Genomic DNA, 22,156 nt, shown 5'->3' with positions numbered 1-22,156 from the left:
TCTTGGACACGGCCACCCCCGTTCTGCGGAATGGTCTCTAGCTGCCACCATCTGACTCGTAGCAGAGGCCAGGCGGCCTGCAAAGCCTCCAGGACCTTCTATCTGGCCCTTTACACAGAGTGTTTGCTGAGCTTGCCCTGGGGCTGGCCTGCTTGTGGTGGCCACACGTGGCTCTTGAACCCTGGCCCCTCCGGGGGTGCAGCCGGGTGGACAGGTCTGAGACGGGACATAGCAGGAGGACGGGGGAGTTTCTGGGCACAGCAGCTTAGGTCACAGGGTGTGCCGGGAAGGGGTGTGGGGACACACGGCCTCATCACACGTGCATCGTACGTGTGGTCTGTGTGCGCGTGAACGTGTGTGTTCCCTGTGGGGTGGACGTACAGCCAGTGAGCACTGCTTCCGTGGGCAGAGGCAGGGGGGACCGTGGGGCTGCCTGGGGCTGTTTCCTTCTCCAAGGCGGATGGAGGGCTAGGATCCCACAGGGCAGAAACCCCCTATTCACCAGGGAAAGGCCACCAGGTTACTTGCCAGTGACACTGTGCCCCGGGAATAACAGGCCTCTGCTTTATTGCTCATTGCACCAGGAGGCAGATTCGTCCCTGCAGGGTTGTTTCTAGAAAACGCGGTGGCATAAACTCCAGAGCAGGGGAGGCTCACGCTTGCAATCAAAGCGAGGATGCTGCCCAGGACTGATACAAAGTCCTTAGAACCAGACGCAGGTGCCGACCCGTTGAGCTGGGGTCGTGACCTGTTTGCTTCATCACCTGCGGGCTGGGCTCTGCCATCCAGAGAGGAGAGCTGCTAGGCTGGGGAGAGCTGGGGGACCGGTGCACCCAGCACATCTCCCCGTGGGAGAACCACAGCGCAGGGCACGCAGGGGCTCTTGGGGCACAACAGCAGCAGCTTTTACAACGTGGGTCTAACTGCAGAGCAGACGCTTGTGTGAGCAAATCGGGCTGTGCTGCTGGGGATCCAGCAAAAATGCTGGGAGAGAGACACTGTGTCTGAGCACAACGTCTGGGCGCTCCTTCCTTTCTCAGTGTCCCTCTACTTACCCTGAGTTTGAAGTCTCTCACTTATGCCCCTGCAGGGCAAGAGGACACTGCGGGTTCCTGGGTCTCTGAAGTGTGACTCATGGAAGACGCTGGATTGAAATCGGTTCATCTGAGCACAGCATTGGCCTGTGACGCTGACCTTCTGACTGAGGCACCTTCCCCCATGGAGGAGGGGGGGCGATCTTGGACACAGATACAAGCGTACGACTGTATTTCGTCTCTGTTGATGAGAGACAGCCCGAGGCAGCGGTCCCCTCTGCACAGGTGCTGAATCTCCCGGAGTGACAGAGCAGGCTGAGATCCGAGCGCTTTTGCTTCTGACAGGTTCCCCAGGGGTGGACGCTGCTCACCCAGGAACGTCACTTTGAGGAACCGGAGTCTGAGGCACAGAGCTGGCCTCCTGGCACCTGCAAGGAAGGCAGAGCGCCCAGAGATTCTGCACCTGGGGCGGGGCGTGGATGCAGTGGAGCGGCCCAAAGGGAAATGCGCTTGCAGAGTGTCCTGGTCACCTGTAGCTACGCCCCACCCCCCCTGCACAGCCGCAGGGGTCGCACCGCACGGGGCTGGACTCCACCAAGCACGAGCCAAAATAGCAAGAGCAGGGATCAGCCATATCCCGAACTGCATGTGGTTTAGGGTCGAGTGTTAATTTGTCGCAGACAGAGGGACTGGGCACTCTCTGGGTGCTGCACCCACACAGTCGGCGGTGAGGGCATCTGCTCCCAACAGCAAGTTGGGATGGAACAGCTAAAGGAGCAGGCTCAGGCCCCGGATGAGGCGGGTGTCCCCACGACCTCGGCAAGGCAAGCTCTGTAGAAAGAAACTGCTCGATACATTCGTGGTGAAGGAGTGTGTGCAAGAAAGAACTGCTGGCCGAGTACCCGGCTGGTGAGGAGGGATTATAACTGAGCGCTAGAATCACAAATAATTGTACCTTCACACGATCTGGAACTTCTCGTCCATGCTCACGGCTTAGGTCTCCTGTTAGTAAGCTACACGTTGTTCATTCTGTAGCTTGGGCTTCTCAATCAATTTCTTTTGGTCCTTATTTAGAATCTATTCCCACACTCTTCCGACTAGATACCCAAATAAGAGTAAAATTCCTCGATACTGCATTTTGATCGGATGTACCCGGGAAAGCACTTGTATTTGCACCAGGAGAGAAAGACTCCCCACCTGCTTCCTCGAGTTCCCCCATAGTTTGACGGGGATGCTGCTAGTTAACAACAAATGTCCTATGTGTCAAATTCAAATAGATTCTTGACTCTCCTCTTTGTTCCTCTATTTTCTTTAATTTTCTCCACATCTTTAGGTTGGCACACACAGTAGCAAAGGCAGATGCATCTAACTTGGCATCTGATACATACACAACTTGAAACCCTGGAGTCACGATGCCAAGTCGAGAGGGGGCGGTTCTTGGATGGACTGGTCTATGGGGGAGGGGGACAGTGTATGATTCAGGGGACCCCCTCCCCAACTCTGGGAAACAACTCAAAGTATTTCCTCATTACAGCCAGCGGCACTATTTTCAGGCCAGAAAGACCACAAGTTGCGAGAGAGAGAACTTCTTTGTGTTGTTTTCCTAAATATAAAAATTAACAAGTCTTATAAATCTTTACCTGTAATATTTTTTCTTTCATTTTCTATCCTCACTGCCCAGGACAGTCTCTGTTTCTCAGAGGTCCACTTCTGGAAGTGGTGGTTTGTTGGTAGTGGAGCTATTATCCCACTGGAGACACTGTTTCAAATCTGTGTACATTGGAAAGACACCAAGAACTTGGGGTCAAGACACCAGAGAGGACAATTCACTGATGTGAGCTTTGTATTCTAAACCCATCTTCCCTGTGAAGCATTTGCCAACTCTTACGTAATCATAGTTACAGAGTCTGACAAGCAGAGCAGAAATCAGGCACTAAGAGTCTCCCAGTAATCTCCCAGGGCCAGGGATAAAAAAAAATATGAGTTCAGGGCTTCTGAAGTAGCTAGGACTGGGGTGCCAGAGAGAAGGCATGTGAAGTGTAGTGAGTCTACACATCTGATCTCTTTGTCCCTCAAAGCATTCTTTAAGTTCCCAGCCATGTGTTCAGAAATGAGGTGAGCAGAAAGTCATAGCCAAGAGGCTGAACACCCAAGGAGAGCTTTTATGCAGCCTCATAGCATGAAATAAAAATAAAACTCAAGTTCCTATAAATTCTCTCAGATTTAAATCAAAACTCCTGTAGAAATGAAGAGTAAGAGAAACTGGAAATAGACCAGATATTACAAAGACTGAAACCTGGTGTTACAACAACTCAAGATGATCAGTTCTTATTCTAACTAGATGCCAGAGCTAGACGAAGGCCCTCCAGAGTCTCTGCAGTATTTCACAACACAACGTCCAGCATTCAGTCAGTAAGCACCAGTCATACCAAGAGTCGAGGCGACAGAAATAGACTCCTGGTAATAACTTCGATAGTGGAGTTGTTGAATACAGATAAAAAATCACTATGACTAATCTAATTCAACAAAAAAGATGGCAAGCTTCACAGAGAAGTAGAATCCATAAGATAGACTCATATGGAAATTCTAGGTTTAAAAACACATTGATGGACATTTGGTACAAAGTAGATGAGTAGCCACAGCAGAGAAAAGTAAGTTATCTGGAAATAGGTCAGTAGAAAACATTTGGATAAAAGCAAAACAAAACAAAGCATGGAAAATGAAAAGAATGATAAGAAACCTATGGGACGTAATAAGATCTAATATGTACAACTGGAGAAGGGGGAAGAGAGAAATCATTCAGAATTGATATTTGAAGAGACAGATTAGAATTTTTCAAAACTCACAAAAGAAATGACGCCATAGACTCAAACATCACTATAAGCTGGATCCGGGCACGATAAGTGCAGTGGACAACATCCAGGCACATTGCTGTAAATCTGCCGAGATCAACAGACAAGAGACAGTATTTAAAATGTCAGAGGAGGAAAGGAGCCTTAACCGTCAAAGGAGCAATGAGAACACAGAGGAAGACAGCAGACTTCTCAGTGGAAACTATGGAAGGCAGAAGACAATGGAGACACTGAAAGAAAATAACTTGCTAACTCAGAATTCTATGTATTTAGTAAAAATATTCCTCGAAAATGGAGATATGGATATTTTCAGACAAATACGAGCCTGATAACATACCCAGAAGAGCCACACTAAAATGCTACAAGGAATTCTTCAGTCATAGGAATGTATTGTCGGTTGGAAGCATTAAAAATGCACTACAGAATAAAGGGCAGAAGGAAGGGTACATATATGGGTAAACCTAAATGAATATTAACTGTATAAAACTAACTATAATGTTCTGTGGTGTTTAGGACATTTGTAAAAAATTCATGATGAATATAATATAAAAGATGGTTGTTAATGGGGTTAAATAGCCTCCTGTCCTTGCATTTCTCAGGAAGTAGTAAAAGCACTAATTTATTTTCAATTATAATAAGTCTAGGATGTAGGGGCACCTGGGGGGCTCAGGTGGTTGAGCGTCTGACTCTTGATTTCAGCTCAGGTCACGATCTCATGGTTCATGAGTTCGAGCCCCGAGTCGGGGTCTACATTGACAGTGTGGAGCCTGCTTGAGATTCTCTCTCTCTCTCTCTCTCTCTCTCTGCCCCTCCCCAGCTCACACAACTCTCTCACAAATGAATAAACACTAAAAAAAAGTCTAAGGTGCATATTGTAATTTCTAACAAGGCTGTTAAATATTAAAAGAATACATAATTAACAATATAATAAAGGGGGAAATGGAACAAAAAAATATTTGAGTGACTGAAATAAGGTAATGAGGGAGAAAACATAGGCAAGGGAGACAAAAGAAAACAAATAGTAAGACAGTAAATATAAACCCGGCTATATATATCACTAGATACATTCCATGTACGTGGATTAAGTAATTAAGAAGCAAAAAGAAGGAATTTCAAAAAATACATCCTTATATTTAGTGCCTAAAATATATACATGAAATACAATGCACAGAAAAGGTGAAGGTTGCCAGACGAAAGATGATATACTATGCGAACATTAGCCAAAAGAAAATTAGTGTTGTTATGTCTATTAATATCAAACAGAGTAGATTTTTTTTTTAAGCAAGCTCCATGCACATGCATGGAGCCCAGCACGGGGCTCGAATTCACGACCCTGAGATCAAGACCTGAGCTGAGATTGAGAGTCAGACACTTAACTGAATGAGCCACCCAGGCGCCCCCAGAGTAGATTCAAGGCAAGAAGAAACACACAGTTAAAGAGAAACGTGTCACACAACTAAGGCTTCAGTCCACCAGAAAAATATAATAATTCAGTCTTTATGAACTTGATAACACAGCTTTGAAATATATAAAGAAAAACTGACAGCCCCGTAAGAGGGTGAGTCCCTCACAATCATCGTGGGGGACTCAAATGCACGTCCCGTAGAAACAGACAGTTGATGAGTCTATAGGACCCTGCGCCCAGCACCTGCAGAATACCTATTCCTCCCGACTTCCAGGGGGAGCAGTCACCAGAACCGTCCATGTTTGGCCATGAAGCAGGCCTCGGTCAATTTCCGAAATGGAAATCATAGAGCAATTCAGTATTTTTAAGCTTTTTCCAACCCATAACACATCACAGGGGATCACTCTGTGCCCCAGGTGGCAGTGCCCATGCCCATGTGCTTCCTGCCTCCAGAGGGTCACGTCCACGTCTTCTCTGTGGAGCTCTCACCCAGCTCGACTCCGGACCCAGTGGGAGACTCCCTCCAGCTCAGACTTAGTGGATCACCTGATGTTTGTTAGTAATGCTAATGTTTGTGTTCTTGTCCATAAGTGTAGTTCTCAGATGCTCTCAGCAACCGTCTATCCCCTGCAGCACGCAGGGTCTGGACACGCGGGAGCCACCACCGAGAGGAGACGTTCTGATGTGCGCAGACAATTAACTCATTAAATTTTCAGCTTTGAAAATCACCGTACTCAGGGATCCCCTGAGAGTGAGGGAGGGGGTGGGGGGACCTGGTCGATGATGTTTTTACATTTTATCTTATCGAGGTCAGTCCTGCTCTGTCAAAGCACCCTGGGGATAAACACTGCAAGGTCCTGCTTGGGACCAAGGATGCTATCGGCATGCCTGGCAGGGAGAGCCCGCCGGGATTGGCTCCACCAGGGACCCTGTGATGGTGTGGCGATGAGAAGGCCACCTAATACCTCTGAGTGGAGACAAGTGGAGGTGACAAGACAGAAAAACTAGAACTGCATGCAAAAACAAACCCCAACCCCCTGAGATACCCGTTTACTGATGGAGGGGCCGAAGTAGGAAAGGGGTGTCTGCGTCCTGCTCTGCCACCGACTCACTTGGTGATGAGGGAGTCCCGTGTCCCCTCTCTGCCTGGGGTCCTCAGCTAGGATCACAGGATGGGCTGAAAGCTTCGATCCTCTGGTCCCAATGCCCCGGGCCTCCACACTACCACCGACTTGATGATGTTGGGGAAAGAGAAGAGAGGACTTTTGTTTCACTGGAGAAGTGTGGGCAGCCGGCAACCACCAATAAGAAGGGTGTGTGTTCTAGAACAAACACCAGTCCATTGCCAACACGGCCTCAAGGCAGAAGTTCTCTCTCCAGGGCTGTTTTAGGACCTGATTCATGAATGTCCACCAACTTGCCCATTTAGAAAAAGGAGGCAGCTACACCCTGTCCCGAGTAACATTTCCCAGCCTCACCCCATGGATCAAGCAGAGGCGTAACCTGTCCATAGAGTGGGTCTGGGTAAGAAAACCTGCTCAGAGAAATGTTCTGGTCAGCCCCGAACATGCTGTAGGTGGGTCAGACGCCCCCCGGAGCTCACACCGTCTGCACCACAGGGACCCAACCTGCGTGTTCCCGTGCTCAGTACACATTCCAATGCGGAGAAGTTCCGTGTGTGTTTTGTGTACACGTGTGTGCACCCTGCAGGGCGCTGCCACGGGAGGGGGGCAGCAGGTGACTCTGGTTCTTCATGGACACAACCCTCAGAAGCTAAGCGTCCTCAAGCCTTATCCTGTTAGAAAACAGGAGCCTCTCAAGACTTTCCTTTCTCAGACTCAGTAATTTCTGTTTATTAAAAAAAAACAAAAGGAAACCCACATACCCTCCACCTTAACATTTAAACAAATAAGCTCTACTTGGGACTCATGAATAAAACACACTTCCTCGCACAGCGTGGTCAACAGTATGTGCACATATATGCTCTTTATTCCTGAGGGTGGGGCTGTGGGGTCTCACGAAGTCTGGAGTTTCCTGCTAAGGGGGCTCCCTTGGGGTGGGTGGCCTTGCTGACCGTCCTCTGCGTCTCCTCGGAGCTTCACCCTCCTCTTCCACTTACTGGGAAGAGCTCCCTGTTTGGAGAGAGAGTTTCTTGAGAAATCCTAGGCGCCCTGCTCATCCTGTGGCTCGGACCCTCCTGGGCTGTCCCACTGGTGCAGGACTACAGGCGTGAAGCCAGCCTCCAGTGTCCCCAGTCTGTGGGCAGCAGTCACAGGTGCTGTGGGGCTGGAAGGAACCGCAGGAAGAGAGAGTCCTGGGTGGGGGGAAACGGGCTTGCAAGGGTGCAGAGGACGACAGGGGACAAGCCAAAGCCCCAAGAGGTCAGGGCAAACTCGGAGGCACTGTTTGCAGGAGGGAGAGGGGGAAGGTGTGGGTTTGGGTGAGGGTGGCAGTGGGCCAGGTGGGGAGAGCCCTGGCAGGATCTTGGGGAGCCCAGGCCGGGACGCAGAGAGGGGAGGAGCCACGGGGAGGTGGTCACAGAAGGAGGACCGAGTGGGGGCCAGGCTGCACCCTTTAATGCCTCACTGCCACGGCCTTCTGCCTCCAAACCAAGTGGGGGCCCCTCTGAACACTACTGGGCTGAGCTGGGGGTGCCCCCTCCCCTCGGGGGCACCCCCTGTGGACGCAGTCCTGTGATGTCAGGCTCTGGGAGGTCAAGGACCTTGGTCCCTCCCGTGTATGCACTGCTGGGCCCCCAGCCCTGGCACCAGAGGAGTGCCCGCCACCCATCCCCCAGACAGGCAGGCCCAGGACCAACGTGCAGGACGTGCAACGTGGAAAGGTCCTGCCTCAGACACTGGAGCCATAGGGACATTCCTGTTCTCACGACAGAACTCTCAGGACCTGGGGACTGGGGATTTGGCAAAGTCTCCCTGACATCTGACTAAAGCAGCAGAAAGTGGCTGGATGTCAGTACCGGTCGGTAAGTTTGTGGCAGGCGGGGCAACCACTCACCCCCCTTTCAACCCCCGACTGCACTGGGCTGTCCCACTGGGGGGAAGTGCAGACCGTGGGGGGCCTGCAATTTCAGGGCCCCAGGGCTGGCTCTGGCCCCGCAGAGTGGCTCCTGGCTGCTTGGTGACCAGTCACACAATGCGAGGTCTCTAGTGACCTGTCTGTGGCTCCAACCTGCTGGGCATTTAAACAAAGGACAAGATAGCAGGCTGGCCGAAAGACAATGACGGGGGGGCGGGGGGGGGGGGCGGGGAGGTTTGAAGGAGCGGCTGACCGGAAGACGCCGGACACAGAAGTGTCCCAGCAGGCTAGAGCGGAGGGCGATCTAACCTTCCCCTGGAATGTGGGTGCCTCGAGGGCAGGGGTCCGTGTCCACGGTGCTCAGTCCCCAGAACTGGGAAGGGTGTGGGCCCGTGGTAGGTGCCCAGTGAGCACTGATGGAGGTGAATGAAGGTGGCCAGGTGTAAGTGTTTGGTCCTGCACTTGGCTCTACGAGGACCCAACTAATGGGGCTGCACCGAGGCCTGTTTACAACCCCCCGGAAGTCTTCGCTAACACTAGCTTGAAACGTGGGCGTGATGCACCCCCAAACCCGGCGGTCTCAGGGTGCGTGGACCGGTGTGTGGTAGAAAGAACGCAGGAGGTGCTGATTCGAACCGTCTACGGGACTACAGAGTCTACCTGGGAGAGGCTGGGAGGCCAGGAGGAGGACTGGCCTGGAGAAGAGGCTCAGGAGTGTTCTGGAAAGTTCCAGGAAGAAGCATGGGGCCGGGGCAGAAGCCACCAGGGGAAATTCGTGGACCAACTTCAGCGATTAGGAAGTTGTCTGAAAGGGCAGGGATGGGAGGAGTGGGGAGGGCGGAGGGCGGGGGTGCTCAAAGGTGTGGGACTCCCCGGGTGGGAGGCTTGGGGACCTTGTGGGCCTGGTCCTGTGGTATGTGGTGGTGGGCCCACAGGTCCCAGGGACAGCTGAGAAGGGAGGGGACACCCATACGTGGTCCAGGACTCGTGGAATTTGGACTCAATGGGCCAGGAGTCCCGCACTGACAACACATGAAACCCGATCTGCCCAGGGACTCCCAGAGAGTCACCCGCCCCTCCAGAGAGCTGTCCCTTGGAGCAGACAGTTTACTTCTCTCCACGGCGGGGGTGGCATCCCAGCACAAGGACCCACTTATCTATTATTCCACTTACCTGAAGATTTTCCAGTGTTTTGAAGGATTTTGTCCAGAATTGATGTTTTTTTATATTGATCATTTTTTAAATTCCTTCCTGTGGGGAAAAAATAAGTTACAATGATCAGGATTTGGTCAAGGGTTAAGTCACGATTCCAAACACCTTTTCAGCCTCAGAACGACAGCTCTGGAGACACCAGTTCGCAGGTGAGGGCGGCCTGCCCCCGAGCCAGTGCTGCGGCCTATGCGGCCCCGGGCGGTCATGGACATGGCCCTGGGGCTTCCTCCTCATGCTGCCGCCCCAGCCTGCGTCCTTCAGGTGATGCTCCCGGTCCCTCGGACGCATATTTTATGACATCTCACGCCCCATCCCAGAACCGCCCTTACCCCAGAATCGCGGGGCCCATCTCACCTCTGCGGAGAGGGCAGAGTGTGCATTCACGGCGCGGGTTGGCGGGGAGAGGCCCACAGGCCCACGAGGCTCCCTTCCCCGGGGGTGTGGCCTTTGCCACCGCCCGGGGCGCTCTCCCCCTTCTCCTTCCTGGCTGCCCGGCTCTCCAAGCATAACAAAGACACTGTCATCCTGAAGGTTTCCCGAAACTCCACTTGAGCGCAGCAGGAAGATGCAAAGAAAACGTTCAAGCCAGCACATCTGTCCACCATGCGGGTCCTGCCTGGTGGCCGGCTGCTCTGTGGGGCTTATAAAAACGCAACCCCTCATTCTCCTGGAGCCTCCCAGCCTGTGCTCAGCAGGTATTCACCGAGCAAGAGGACGAATCTTTTGTTATAGCGAAGGCCAGCCTCGAATCACTGATTAGGGCATAAAATTATCCGTGTCCCGTGCGGCACGCAGGCTGGAACAGAGCCCGGAGTCCAGGCACATTCCAGAGGTCAGGAGTGGTGCTTTGGGTCGTGGGGCATTTTTGGACGTTCTGGATAACACACAGGGGGCTGGCTGTTCCAGCAACAAGAGAGAGAGGTTCTCGGCAGATCCTTCAAGGTGCTTCTGGCTTTTTTTTTTAATGTTTATTTTTGAGAGACAGAGAGAGAGTATGAGTGGGGGAAGGGCAGAGAGAGAGGGAGACACAGAATCAGAAGCAGGCTCCAGGCTCCGAGCTGTCAGCACAGAGCCCGACGCGGGGCTTGAACCCACGAACCGTGAGATCACGACCTGAGCTGAAGTAGGACGCTCAACCGACTGAGTCACGCAGGCGCCCCAGTGCTTCTGGCTTTTAAAACATTCCTCAAAGTTATTTTATGGTAACAAATTCGTATTTTTATAAGTATTATAAGCCCATGGTAGAATTTGAAAATCTGAAAAAAGTAAAAAAAAACTGTGGAAAGTAAGGCCATTTCCAATAGTTGGTGCCTCGTTTCCAGCTTCCTCCTGGAGGCCACAATTGCCATCCACCTCTGTTTCCTTCTGGTGACGGAGATTGTTGCCAACATCATGCTCTCGCTCAATATTTAAAACCACATTTATGTTTTTTAGAGGAAATTGCTTAGGAAATTTTGGTGGATAATTCAGACTGATGAATTTTAGGGAAACACATAATTCATTAATAAGTATAAAACATGTGCATCTCAAAATGCTCATTTCTGGACTATGATCTTTAGTTAGGACTCCACGTGCCATGGCGACATTTACACGGACTGTGTAGGTGTGGTTCCACCTGAAAAATCAATGCACTGATGAGGCTTGTGGGAAATGTTTACTTTCCAGTTGTGGATGAGACCCCAGGGACACAAAGCATTGAGGTCACTGGGGTGGCACGTGGTCCAGCTGGGAAAGCACCCGGGAGGCAGGGCCCCTGGCTTCTGCTCCTTCTAGGCCACCCTGAAGCTTTGACCAGAGTTGAAATGCAGGGCTTTTCCTATATGTGAGAGCCCGCTATTTGAACTTTCACACCTGGAAAAGATGGGAGTAACAAGGACCAGATTTGTCCTCCCAATTTAATAAAAAAAAACTAGAAAAATTATATGAAACAATGATTTCCCATTCATCAGACAATGGGCAACAAAGGACAGTGACCCCTGAGGAGGGACTGCCAAGGGGCTCCCATGAGCCTCTGGTTCCTGCCTGGAGTGTTTCTGGTCCTGTGTGATGAGGGAGGACGTAGGCAGAGCCCTGTGGTGTCACCAGGAGGGGACGGGGCTGGGGAGGCCAGAGCAGCAGAGGTGAGGGAACTCGGACACTGCAGAGGGTGGCCCTGTCTCCAGCTGAGTAGGGGTCAGTGAGAAGCCACAGGAAGCCTTAGCGTGGAACAAGAGCCACCCAAAAAGGTGGCAGAACAATCTCCAGAGCTCACACAGGCCAGAAAAAGTTGGCGTCTTCGCTGGTAAACGTAAAGAGCCTCATTATACACAGACATCGGGTAGAGTGCTCTGAGTTTTACTGCCTCGGTATCGGGGAATATTAGCCTTTGGGGTAAGGGCTGCTTGGTCTTAACAAAGCTTAAAAGTGAACCTCAAAGTTATTTAAGTGGGTTCAAGAGCAAGGCTTGCTAATATTTTTTAAAAATAGAATATCCAACATCCAACAATGTGAGATTCATACTTGGCATCCAAACAAGAATGAGCAGGTATGAGAATAACCAATGACATATGACCTATAATGACCAGAGTCAACCAATCAAAACTGGCCCAGAAATGACTCTATAGGTAGAATTAGAGGGCAAGAATATCAAAATTTATCGTAACACCATATCGAAAATGTTCAAGAAGCACAGAGTGTCAATTTACATAAAAACACAAGACCCAGCTATGCACTGTCTACAAAATCCCACCTTAAATATAAAGCACAAGGAGGTAAAAAATGAAATAAAAAGATCAGCCATGCGAACACTGATCAAAAGAAAGCTAGAGTGGCTATTTAAGTATTAGACACAAACAGAGAATATCGCCAGGAATAAAGAGGGTCATTTCTTACTGTTAAAGCAGTAATTCATCCAGAAGATAGAACAATTCCACATTTTTATGCCTACGGATGAAGTGCAATGAAAGAACTTCGAAGGGCGTGAAATGAACACTGGTAGAGCAAAAAGGCACGGTGAGCACATCCACGGTGATCATCTGAGACTTAAATTCTGCTCTCTTAATAGTCGAGTAAATGGGGAGACAGGAACTCAAGGGTGTAGGAGACCTGAACAAGGTAGTTCAGCTACGTGATCTAATTGACATTTATAATTGTTGTGACTCCACAAATCAACAACATGTACACGTTCTTTTCAGACATGGGAGTACTTGCTAAAGAACGCTGTATTCTGGGCCACATTTAAAGTTTTTAAAAATGCGTTAAAAAGATCCAAGTCATACACTGTGTGTTTCTGACCAAAACAGAAATAAATCATAAATCGCTAACACAATGGTGTTGGAAAAGTCTCCAAATATTTGAAAACGAAATGGCACATTTCTAAATGGCCCACGGGTCAAAGAACAGATTTAAAAGGTGAGTTATAAGGCATTTTGAACGGACAAAAATAAAAACACAGCATATTGAAATTTGTAGGGCGGGATTAAAGTAGAATTAAAAGGAATTAAACATTCACAATAAAAAAAGAGTTAGCCTCAAGTCTACGACCTGAGTATTCACATTAACAAGTCATTAAAAAAAGGAGAGAAAAAACCTCAAAATACGCAGTGAAAAAAAGAAAATTAAAAGAAAAAATCACTATGATAAAAAAATAGAAAAACAACATGGAAAAATGAAACCAAAAGCCTGGTTCTCTGGACAGATTAATAAGATTGATAAACTACTGATCAGACCACCAGGGATTTAAAAAAAGGCACAAATTACTGATATCAAGAGCAAGAGAGATGACAGCCCCATGGTTCCTGCAGACATTAAAAAGGGCGTTGAGAGACCGCTATTTAGATGAAATGGGAAAATTCATCTAAAGACACAAACCACCAAAGCTCACCAAAGAACATACAGATACACTAAACAGCCCTTTATCTACAGAAGAAATAAAGTGCGTACTTAAAAACCTTCCCACAAAGAAATTACAGGACCTAATGTCTTCATTGGTAAATCCTTTCGGACATTTTATGTAGAAGTAATATTTATTTCATACAGACAGATCTAGAAAACCGAAGGAAAGGGAGTACTTTCCAATTCATTCTGTGAGGCCATTAGTACCTTGAGACCAAAGCTAGACAAAAGCATCGAGTATAAAAAACTATAGGCCGACATCATTCATGAACATAAATGCGAAAATTCTTAACTAAATTTTGACAAATTGAATCCAAAGGATATAAAAAAGGAAACTGTATCACGGGTTTATCTCAGAAATACAGGCCTGGTTCAACACTCAAAAATCAAGACATGTAATTCGCCATATGAACAGAATAAAGAAAAACCAACTGATCATTTCAGTAGACGAGGGGTTGGTAAACATGGCTTACATGCCAAGTATGGATCAGCACCGGTTTTAGTAAATGAAGTTTTGTTGGAATATAGCCACACCTGTTCTTTTATGTGTGGTCTCTGGCTGCTTCTAGTTAAATAGTTGCAGCAGGGGCCATATTGCTCTTAGACTAAAATATTTGCTATCTGACTTTTTACCAAAAAAGTGCTCTATGCTTGCAATTAGATACACCTAATTTATGAAAGGGCACCCGTTCTGACCACTCGTATTTAACCTCCAACACTGTACTGGAACTAGCGGGGTAAGGCAAGAAAAATGAATAAAAGGTGTATGTATTGGAAAGGAAAAAAAAATCTATTCACAGATGATATGATTCAGTAAGCAGTAAATCCTAAATAATCTACAGGAAAGCTTCTGGAACACAAGAGTGAGCTGAGCAAGGGGGAAGGTTACAGAGTCTTGTACGCAACAATCACATTTCTATACACTGGAATTGACTAACCGGGCGTTGAAATTTAAAAAACAGTATCATTTAAGATCACATCAAGAATTATGAGATACTTATGCACAAATCTAATAAGACATATGCAAAGCCTTTATGCTGAACACTACAAAACTCTGGTGAGAGGAACCAAAGAGGACCTACATACACAGAGTCCTCCACAGAGGGCAAGACTGAATACGGTTAAGTAGTCGGTGCCTGACAAACTGATGTATAGACTCGTAGCAATTCCGGCCAAAGTTCCAACAGAATGGTCTGCGGAAATTAACAAGCCACTTTTAAAATGTATACGGGAAGGCAGAGAAACCAGAACAACCAAGTTGATTCTGAAAATCCGAACAAAGCGGGAGGACACTACCTGATCTCAAATCTTGGTATCAACGTACTGTAGCCAAGGCAATGTGACACCTGAAAAAGAGTAGATCTTAAGTCCGTGGAACAAAGTAAGAGGCCAGAAACAGGCTCACAAATGACTGGTTGATTGTCAACCATGTGCACAGGCAATTCAACAGAGAAAGAGGAGTTTTTGCAAAAAATGGTGTTGGCACCGGACATCAATATGCAAGAAATCAAACCAAAACGAAAGAATCCTTATCTTACACCATATACACAACTTCACTCAAAATGGATCACAGCCCTAAAGTAAAATCTACAATTTTAAAACGTCCGGAAGAGAACGTGGAAAATGTTTGTGACTTTAAATGAGGCAAAGATGTCTTATTTGACACTGAAAATGAAACTTGATAAATTGGATTTGACCAATGTTAAGAACTTCTGATCTCTGAAAGACACTGGTATGCAAATGCAAAGCAAGCCACAGACTGGCAGGCAATCTTTCCGATCACACGCGTGACAGAGGACTTGTATCCAGAATGTGTAAACACATCTCAAAACTCAACAGTAAGAAAACAGACTAAGGAAAATGGGCACTAGACCAAAGGAGATCTTCAGATGGCAAATAAAGACAGGAAAATACGCTCGGGATTACCAGTCACTAGGGAAGTGCAAACCCATGCCACAGTGAGACTCTTGTGCGTCTGCTAGAGCGGCCTGGAGACAGAAAATCTCTCTCAGGTGTTGAGGAGGACCCAGGGCCGCTCCAATTCTGCTAGCAGGGATGCAACTTCTGCTGACAGTTTCTTTCTTTCTTTCTTCTTTAAAATTTTTTAATGTTTTTACTTATATTTGAGAGAGAGAGAGAGAGACAGAGTGCAAGCGGGGGAGGGGCAGACAGAGAGAGAGAGAGACACAGAATCCGAAGCAGACTCCAGGCTCTGAGCTGTCAGCACAGAGCTTGACACGGGGCTCGAACCCACGAACCCTGAGATCATGACCTGAGCCGAAGTCAGACGCTCAACCCACTGAGCCACACAGGTGCCCCCCCCCCCCCCCCGTTGACAGTTTCTTATACAGTAAAACATAGCTGCCATACCTTTAGCTGTTTACCTAAACTAAAGGAACATTTTTATTCACCCAAAACCTTGTATGGGAATATCTCCAGTGGCTTTATTTGTAATTCCCAAGCTCATTCAGCTGGTGAGTGAGTAAGCCAGCAGGGGCTGCAGTGAGGGGAACCGAATAATTACGGGCAAACATGCATGCGTCTCAGATGCGTTGTGCTAGTTGAGGAAGCTACACTCAAAGGTCTACGTGGTCTTTGTAGTGTATGACATTCCGGAAGGGGGAAAATCATAGAAACAGGACACAGGTCAGTATATTAGGGCTCCATGGAAGGAGCGTGGAATTTTCGGGTAACGGACCTCTTCTGTATGTCATTTGTGGTGATGGTTACATGACTCTAGAAAGGATGAATTTCCCTGTATCGCACTGAATCTTACTAAAACACAGAAAGTCCAGTAATAACGCCTAACACTTCTTATGAATCAAGATCTGCCCCGAGTTCTTACCTTTTCAACCAATTTAATTGTCCCAATGACCCCACAGCTTAAGGCACTATGACTCCCAGCTTACAGATGATGAAACAGGTTCGAAGACGGCAGAGCCAGTGAGCGGTGGAGCCGGGGTCTGACAGGCTCTTCCTCTCTGCCCTGCACTCTTTCCCACGTCCCATGTCCCACAGACACTTGTCCGCTTCCAGGCCCGTTCCGCCGAGAAGGATGGCAGGAAGGTTAGCCGGACTTCCACTGGCAGATGACAAACACCACGGGGTTGAGATCAAGCAGAAAATGACCCATGCCCCCAGGGGACGGTCATATCACATGAGCAGTCCCACCTATCGCTTAGCGGGAGAGAAGGGCTCCAGCCCAGGAAGGAGAGCCCGTCAGTTTCCAAGAGGTGCCCTGCTGTGGCGGCCAGAATTTCACATTAGAGATTCATTCCTTGGAGCCTACTTTATTTTTTTTTTTTAATTAAAAAAAATTTTTTTTTTCAACGTTTATTTATTTTTGGGACAGAGAGAGACAGAGCATGAACGGGGAAGGGGCAGAGAGAGAGGGAGAAACAGAATCGGAAACAGGTCCTTGGAGCCTACTTTAAACCCTCTTTGCCGCGCTGTCCCCAGGTGTGGCGTAGGAGGACGACGTTGTGGTGTCTATACTTTTTTGTCTCTGGGGCAGTCGGTGGTGGAGCTCAGCGTAGCCCTGCGCAATGAGTCCTCAACACGTGGGGTTGCTTGACCGCCCCGCTGAGAGCCCTCCCATGTGCCCGCCGGGGCCGGGGGCTGGAGCTCCGGGAAATGCCTCGCCTGTGGCCACAGGCCCAGGATGCACACCTGCTCCCAGAGGGCCTGCATGTTGCGTGGGCTCGGAGAGAAGGGACGCCTGGGGGTGCCCAGCTACGCTGAGCCGCAGGGGCCCCAAAATGTTCCCGGGAGCGGGTATCGGACTGTCTTTGATCTGCACGGTCATTTCTAGTGGCTCAGCCTAAGACCCTAGTCCTCAGGGAGGTGTTCTAATCTACTCATTCCTTCTAATTTGGAAGCTTCCAAAACCTGCTCGCTGTTGACCAGAGACAAAGAAGACTGGTTTCTAAGGGGCCTGTTTGTCTACAAATGACATGAACTGACTTCTAACCCAGTGTAGATGAAATCACGGCACACCTGGGGGTCTAGGACGATAAATGAGCAGAAGTCCCCTTTGTCCTAAAGTCAGTGTGAAGGGAAGAGAGTGTCCGCAAATCTCACTGGCCCAGAACACTGGACTGGAGATGATGTTATCTTGTGGCCATGAGAAAGTTCTAGATAGATGTGCCCACAAAAGCTGGGGAGGGCCCCTCCCCCGAGGCACCCCAGGGAGGCAGGAAGTGCTGGCTGCTGGCTTCTGAGATGGAAATCATTTCCTGCAGGGACACCTGAAAGGTAAAATCACCTCCATTGTTCTCCCTGGCACCCGTCCTGCACACTCACAGTGCAGGTGGGAAAGACAGGAAGGGGGAGGCAGGGGTGCAGAGCCACGGGCAGAGCCAGAAAAACCAAGAACTGGTCACAGAGCTGGTCCTCACTGCTCCAGGCAGCCGCAGGGGAGCCCCGGCCCCGGGTTCTCCAATGCCCTTGGAAGCGGTGTGAATCTCCAGGGCTAGGTCCTCGGCTCCCCGGCCTGAGGTCCCGACACAGGTGCCGTGAGGTCCCTTGGGGTGATTTGAACGTGACGGGGCCAGGCACACCGTGAGCGCTCCGAGAGGGAGAACGTCACTGTTGCTGCAATGGTTGTAACAGTCACAGAGGGACGATTACCTTTCATACTTATGCACCGTTGACGACGACACTTGCACTATTCACCTGCTGACTCACTGATTCGGCAAACGCCAGGCAGCAGCCGCTGTGCCGGGTGCTAGGTCCGGGGCCACGTGAAGGGTGCCTCCTGGTGCCTGTCCAGGAGGGGCGCACAGGCCAGGGCCCATCACAGTTAGCGGAGCTCTGGACTTCGTGTCCCCCTTCCGTGGATGCACACGGAGGAGTACTGGGAGTAAACGCAGAGGGGAGTGGATAGAAGCCTCGACTAGAAAACATTCGCAGACAACCGTGGGATCCTGTGGTTCCTCCCAAGGAAGGACAGAAGTGACGGCTTTTCAAGTCAAAAGATCATTGTAGACACTAAGCTTTCTTTCTCTCAGGTGAGGCCCTTACCTGTCCCTGTACCTGGAGCGTCCATCTGTGCGTCTCCACCGACATCGCCGTCACCCAGATACACGCCTCATGCTCCACACGGTGGGTTTCTTAGTCTTGTCTGCTAGCTCTGAGGACAAGACTATGCTTACGCGGCTTCTGGGAGACGGCAGACCCGGTGGATGCCGGCATCAGCAGCGACCCTCCTGCCCACTCGCTCGGGAAGTCTCTGCCGAGGGCCTGTTGTCTGCAGCTACCCTGGGCCAGTGTGGTGCCCTCCAGAACATGCCTGTGGGGGGCCCTGCCTGTGCTGCTCTGGGCCTCCGGGGGCCGCGGGGTTTCCTAGAAGCAGCCACGCTTGTCGCGGTCGGACCTGGAGTCATGGAGGAGGCATCCCCTGGGCGATGGCTGTTCTCTCACTGGCTGTGGCACAGCCACAAAATCTGCTTTCCTGGATCGGGGGAGGAGTGACGGTGGCTTCCTCCCCTGGTGGTCAGGGGCCGCCACCCCAGTGTGCTCCACGCACAACTCCCTGCTCCTTCGAAGCTTCAGACTGCGCACGCGACAGTATCGGGCCGTCCACAGGTCACCTGTCCCCGTCCTCCTCAGCACCTGCCCCACTATGTGGGAGCCACGACTTTGCAGGGCTGTGTCTCCGACCGCGAGGTACTCAAGGACGGGCTGAAGAAGTATTGCTATTGTCACTGACAACCACGTGCTGGTTGAACTGCCTCAGGGTCTCTCGCCCACAACAACGCGGCTCGGGGCAAAAATGCACGTGCAGCCCACAAATAACACCCACGGCTCTCAGTCTTCAGCACAGCAGCGGCCTGGCAACACTGAACACAGGTCCGTCCTTGCTCACGGGCCAAAGTCTGCAACGTCACTGTCCCACCCAGACCACAGCCTCCTCACGGGAACGTGGGGGCGGGGCTCCAGGCGACCGATCACTCAGAAACAACCTCCCGGCCGGCCAGCTGGGGCCTCCCCACCACCACCGTCCCGCAGGACCCCACGGTCCCCGCCCTTCCCTGGCCAGGGCCGGGCGTCAGGGGCCCTGGGTCACCGGGACCGAGAACAGCCCAGCAAACCAGACAAGGCTCCTCTGACCCTCACACGATCTCTTAGTGAAAATAAGACGGCAGAGCATTTACTTCTTTTTTACTGCAGTCCACATCCGGCAGGACACCCCGGGCTTGTTTCCGGGCACTGACAGAGGGTGTCCACTGCCAGGCGATGTCATGGGGTGCCCTAGGGTTCACGTGGTGGCCTCGTGGAAACGGGGCTGCGGCAACTGTGACCAGTTCAGAGCCGGGCCCACGGGTAGCAGGGCGGCCCCGATCCAGCATGACTGGCGTCATAATTAGAGGAGGACATTCAGCTGCAGAGCAGTGCGTAAGGAGCAGGCATGTGGTAACAAGGCAGGGGTCGGGGAGGCTGCCGCAAGCCAGGGAACCCAGGAGGCCTGGGGAGACCCCTGAGAGCTGGGAGAGCGTGGAAGGGACTCCCTCACGGCCTGGAAGGAGCCGCCTGCCAAAGCCTTCATCTGGGACTTCTGCCCCCAGGACAGAGCAACAACAGGTCTCAACAGCACAGGAAGCCAGCACGCAGGAGGACAGCCTCGGGAGCAGCCTGGGGGGCTGGCAGAGGGTGGGGGGCCGCCTGTGCCCATGGTCTTCACGTGCTCACAGCTCCCCACCGGCAGGACCTGGCCCTTTGGGTCTCAGGCACAGGAGCCTCATCAGCACCGGCCTTACAAGTGTCGCTGCCCCAGGGAAGCTGATTTCCTGGCCCACGCGTGGTGTCCCCGCAGGAGGCCGGTTCCTGGGGAAAGGTGGCTTGGGGAGCCCATGGCGTTGACTCTCACGAGGGAGACGGTTTCTCTCCGGATGCGCTCATGTCCTCGTCCTGTCTTGCTCTGCCACGGCCTGTCTTTGTCCTTCGCTGTTCGAGAGCTTAGAGAAAAGATTTCCTTCTCCGTTTTTCTCCTGGTTCTCCAGTCGGCTCCTCCGCCATCACACGGGCCTCCCTGGGTTCCCCGACGGGTCCCAGAGCACCCGCCACACGCAACACGCAACGATTCTATCGAATTGCCTTTCAGTGGCTTGTGAAGTTGTGAAACATTATGGAATGTTGCCTTTTTGGGTGTTAATGGATCCACGTTTCCTCCACACATTCCCACAGTGGCATCTTGGCCAGTGTTTTGCTCAAATGAACCCCAAGATTTCAGGATCCCCTTGACAGCTGGTTCATCCAGAGCCCACGGACGCCTGCCTGGTACAAAGCGCTGGGCGACAAGGAGGACACAGCAGCCCCTTTGGGAGCACACAGGGGACTTGTGGGGCTGGTGGGGGGCGGGCAGGGAACAAAGCAGGGGCCGTGCTTCCCCAGAGACCAGTGCCCCAGCTCTACTGTGCATCGTTCTCTCAGTTTTTAGGGGCCAGGTTGAAGTGGGAGTTGTCTTAACACTTCTGTTCAGCTTTTTCCAAACGCTCGAAGGTCTGGCTCAGGTTGTGGCGGGAAGAAGAAGTGACTGGGGGCCTGGGGCCTCATCACAGCCAGGCTCTGCTTCCTCGACACCTCCCCCTGGAGGGAGGCTTTGGACTTCATGAGGCGGTTTCCTCTTCACTGAAAGGGCTAACACAAGATCCAAGTACACATTGTGTACTTACAGCGCGACAGCTTATTTACGTAAAGATGAAAAAATGGACAAAGACACAGCAGGTAAATTGAAATAACAAGAAAGCGGGTGGTAGTGACCCTTACATCAGGGAAAGTAAAATCCAAGCCCGAAAGCATTAAACATGACAAAGAAGGGCTCTTTTTAATACCGAAAGCTAGAGTTCGTAACGAAGAGATAATGCTCATGAACATCCTTGCGCCAAATGATACAAGAATCACGCTTGTAAAGCAAAAACTACAGGAAATGCAAGGATGTGTATGGGGGGGATTTACACCCCATTCTAGGGAAAGATTAGGGAGAAAAGAAGAGGCGAGCAGAGAGGGGCCTAAACCACATCAATAAGCAGATACTACAAGTACCCTTCCCACCCCGGCAGAGTGCACACCTTCTCAGTGCTGTCGCAGCATTCACAGAAATTAATGTCAGGTCACAAAGAAAATGTACATCAGCCACACAGTAGCACTACTGAAAACACTTCCCGATCATAGTTTAATCAAACTAGGAATTATTAACAGACACAAAGAGAAAAGGCCCTACTACCTAGAAATCAGAAAACACCTCTCAGACAACTTTTGGGTAAAAAGGAACTATGCACTAAAATTTGTAGAATTTCTGGGAGATAATGACAATGAAAACATGATATATGAGAATCTATGGGACACATTGAAAGAACAGAGCACCAACCACTTATCGGTAGAATGAAGTCAGTGAGCCACTCAGCCCGAAGACTGGGAAACGCAACAAAGCTCACTACAAAAAAAGCATAAAGAAGGAAATAGTAATGACAAAGACACAGATAAATAGGGGTGCAGAATGGAAACTCGGTGTAGTTAGTTAATATGCCAATACCCTAGATCGTGGGAAGAAATTAATACATTAGACAAAATGCTGGTTTACCTAATAAGGAAGATAAAAAAAGAGCATATATTTATAAAATAAGACATGACAAGGGGGAAATAGCAGTAGAAACAAATGGTATTTTTAAAATAATGCGATGAGTTGGAGACTTCCTTGCAAATACGTTTGAGAACACAGAAGAAATGGATGTTTTTCTAAAAAA

The 22,156-nt window shown here is 50.1% G+C and overlaps 1 protein-coding gene across 2 annotated transcripts in view; it reads right to left on the bottom strand.

Moving 5' to 3' along the window:
* Nucleotides 1-7,251: 7,251 nt before the first annotated feature.
* The window catches only part of SPACA7 (sperm acrosome associated 7), a 28,034-nt gene continuing 13,129 nt past the window's right edge, over nt 7,252-22,156 (bottom strand). For both annotated transcript variants that reach the window (XM_047864533.1, XM_047864539.1), the window contains exons 6-7: nt 9,501-9,578; nt 7,252-7,423 (exon numbers count right to left, since the gene is read on the bottom strand). In XM_047864533.1, the coding sequence (XP_047720489.1) occupies nt 7,407-7,423; nt 9,501-9,578 (95 nt within the window). In that variant the 3' untranslated portion in view covers nt 7,252-7,406. The remainder of the gene's footprint in view (nt 7,424-9,500; nt 9,579-22,156) is intronic.

This window comes from Prionailurus viverrinus, chromosome A1 (genome assembly GCF_022837055.1).
Source record: "Prionailurus viverrinus isolate Anna chromosome A1, UM_Priviv_1.0, whole genome shotgun sequence".
NCBI classification, from domain to species: Eukaryota; Metazoa; Chordata; class Mammalia; order Carnivora; family Felidae; genus Prionailurus; species Prionailurus viverrinus.
This window is presented reverse-complemented; position numbering and strand designations above follow the sequence as displayed.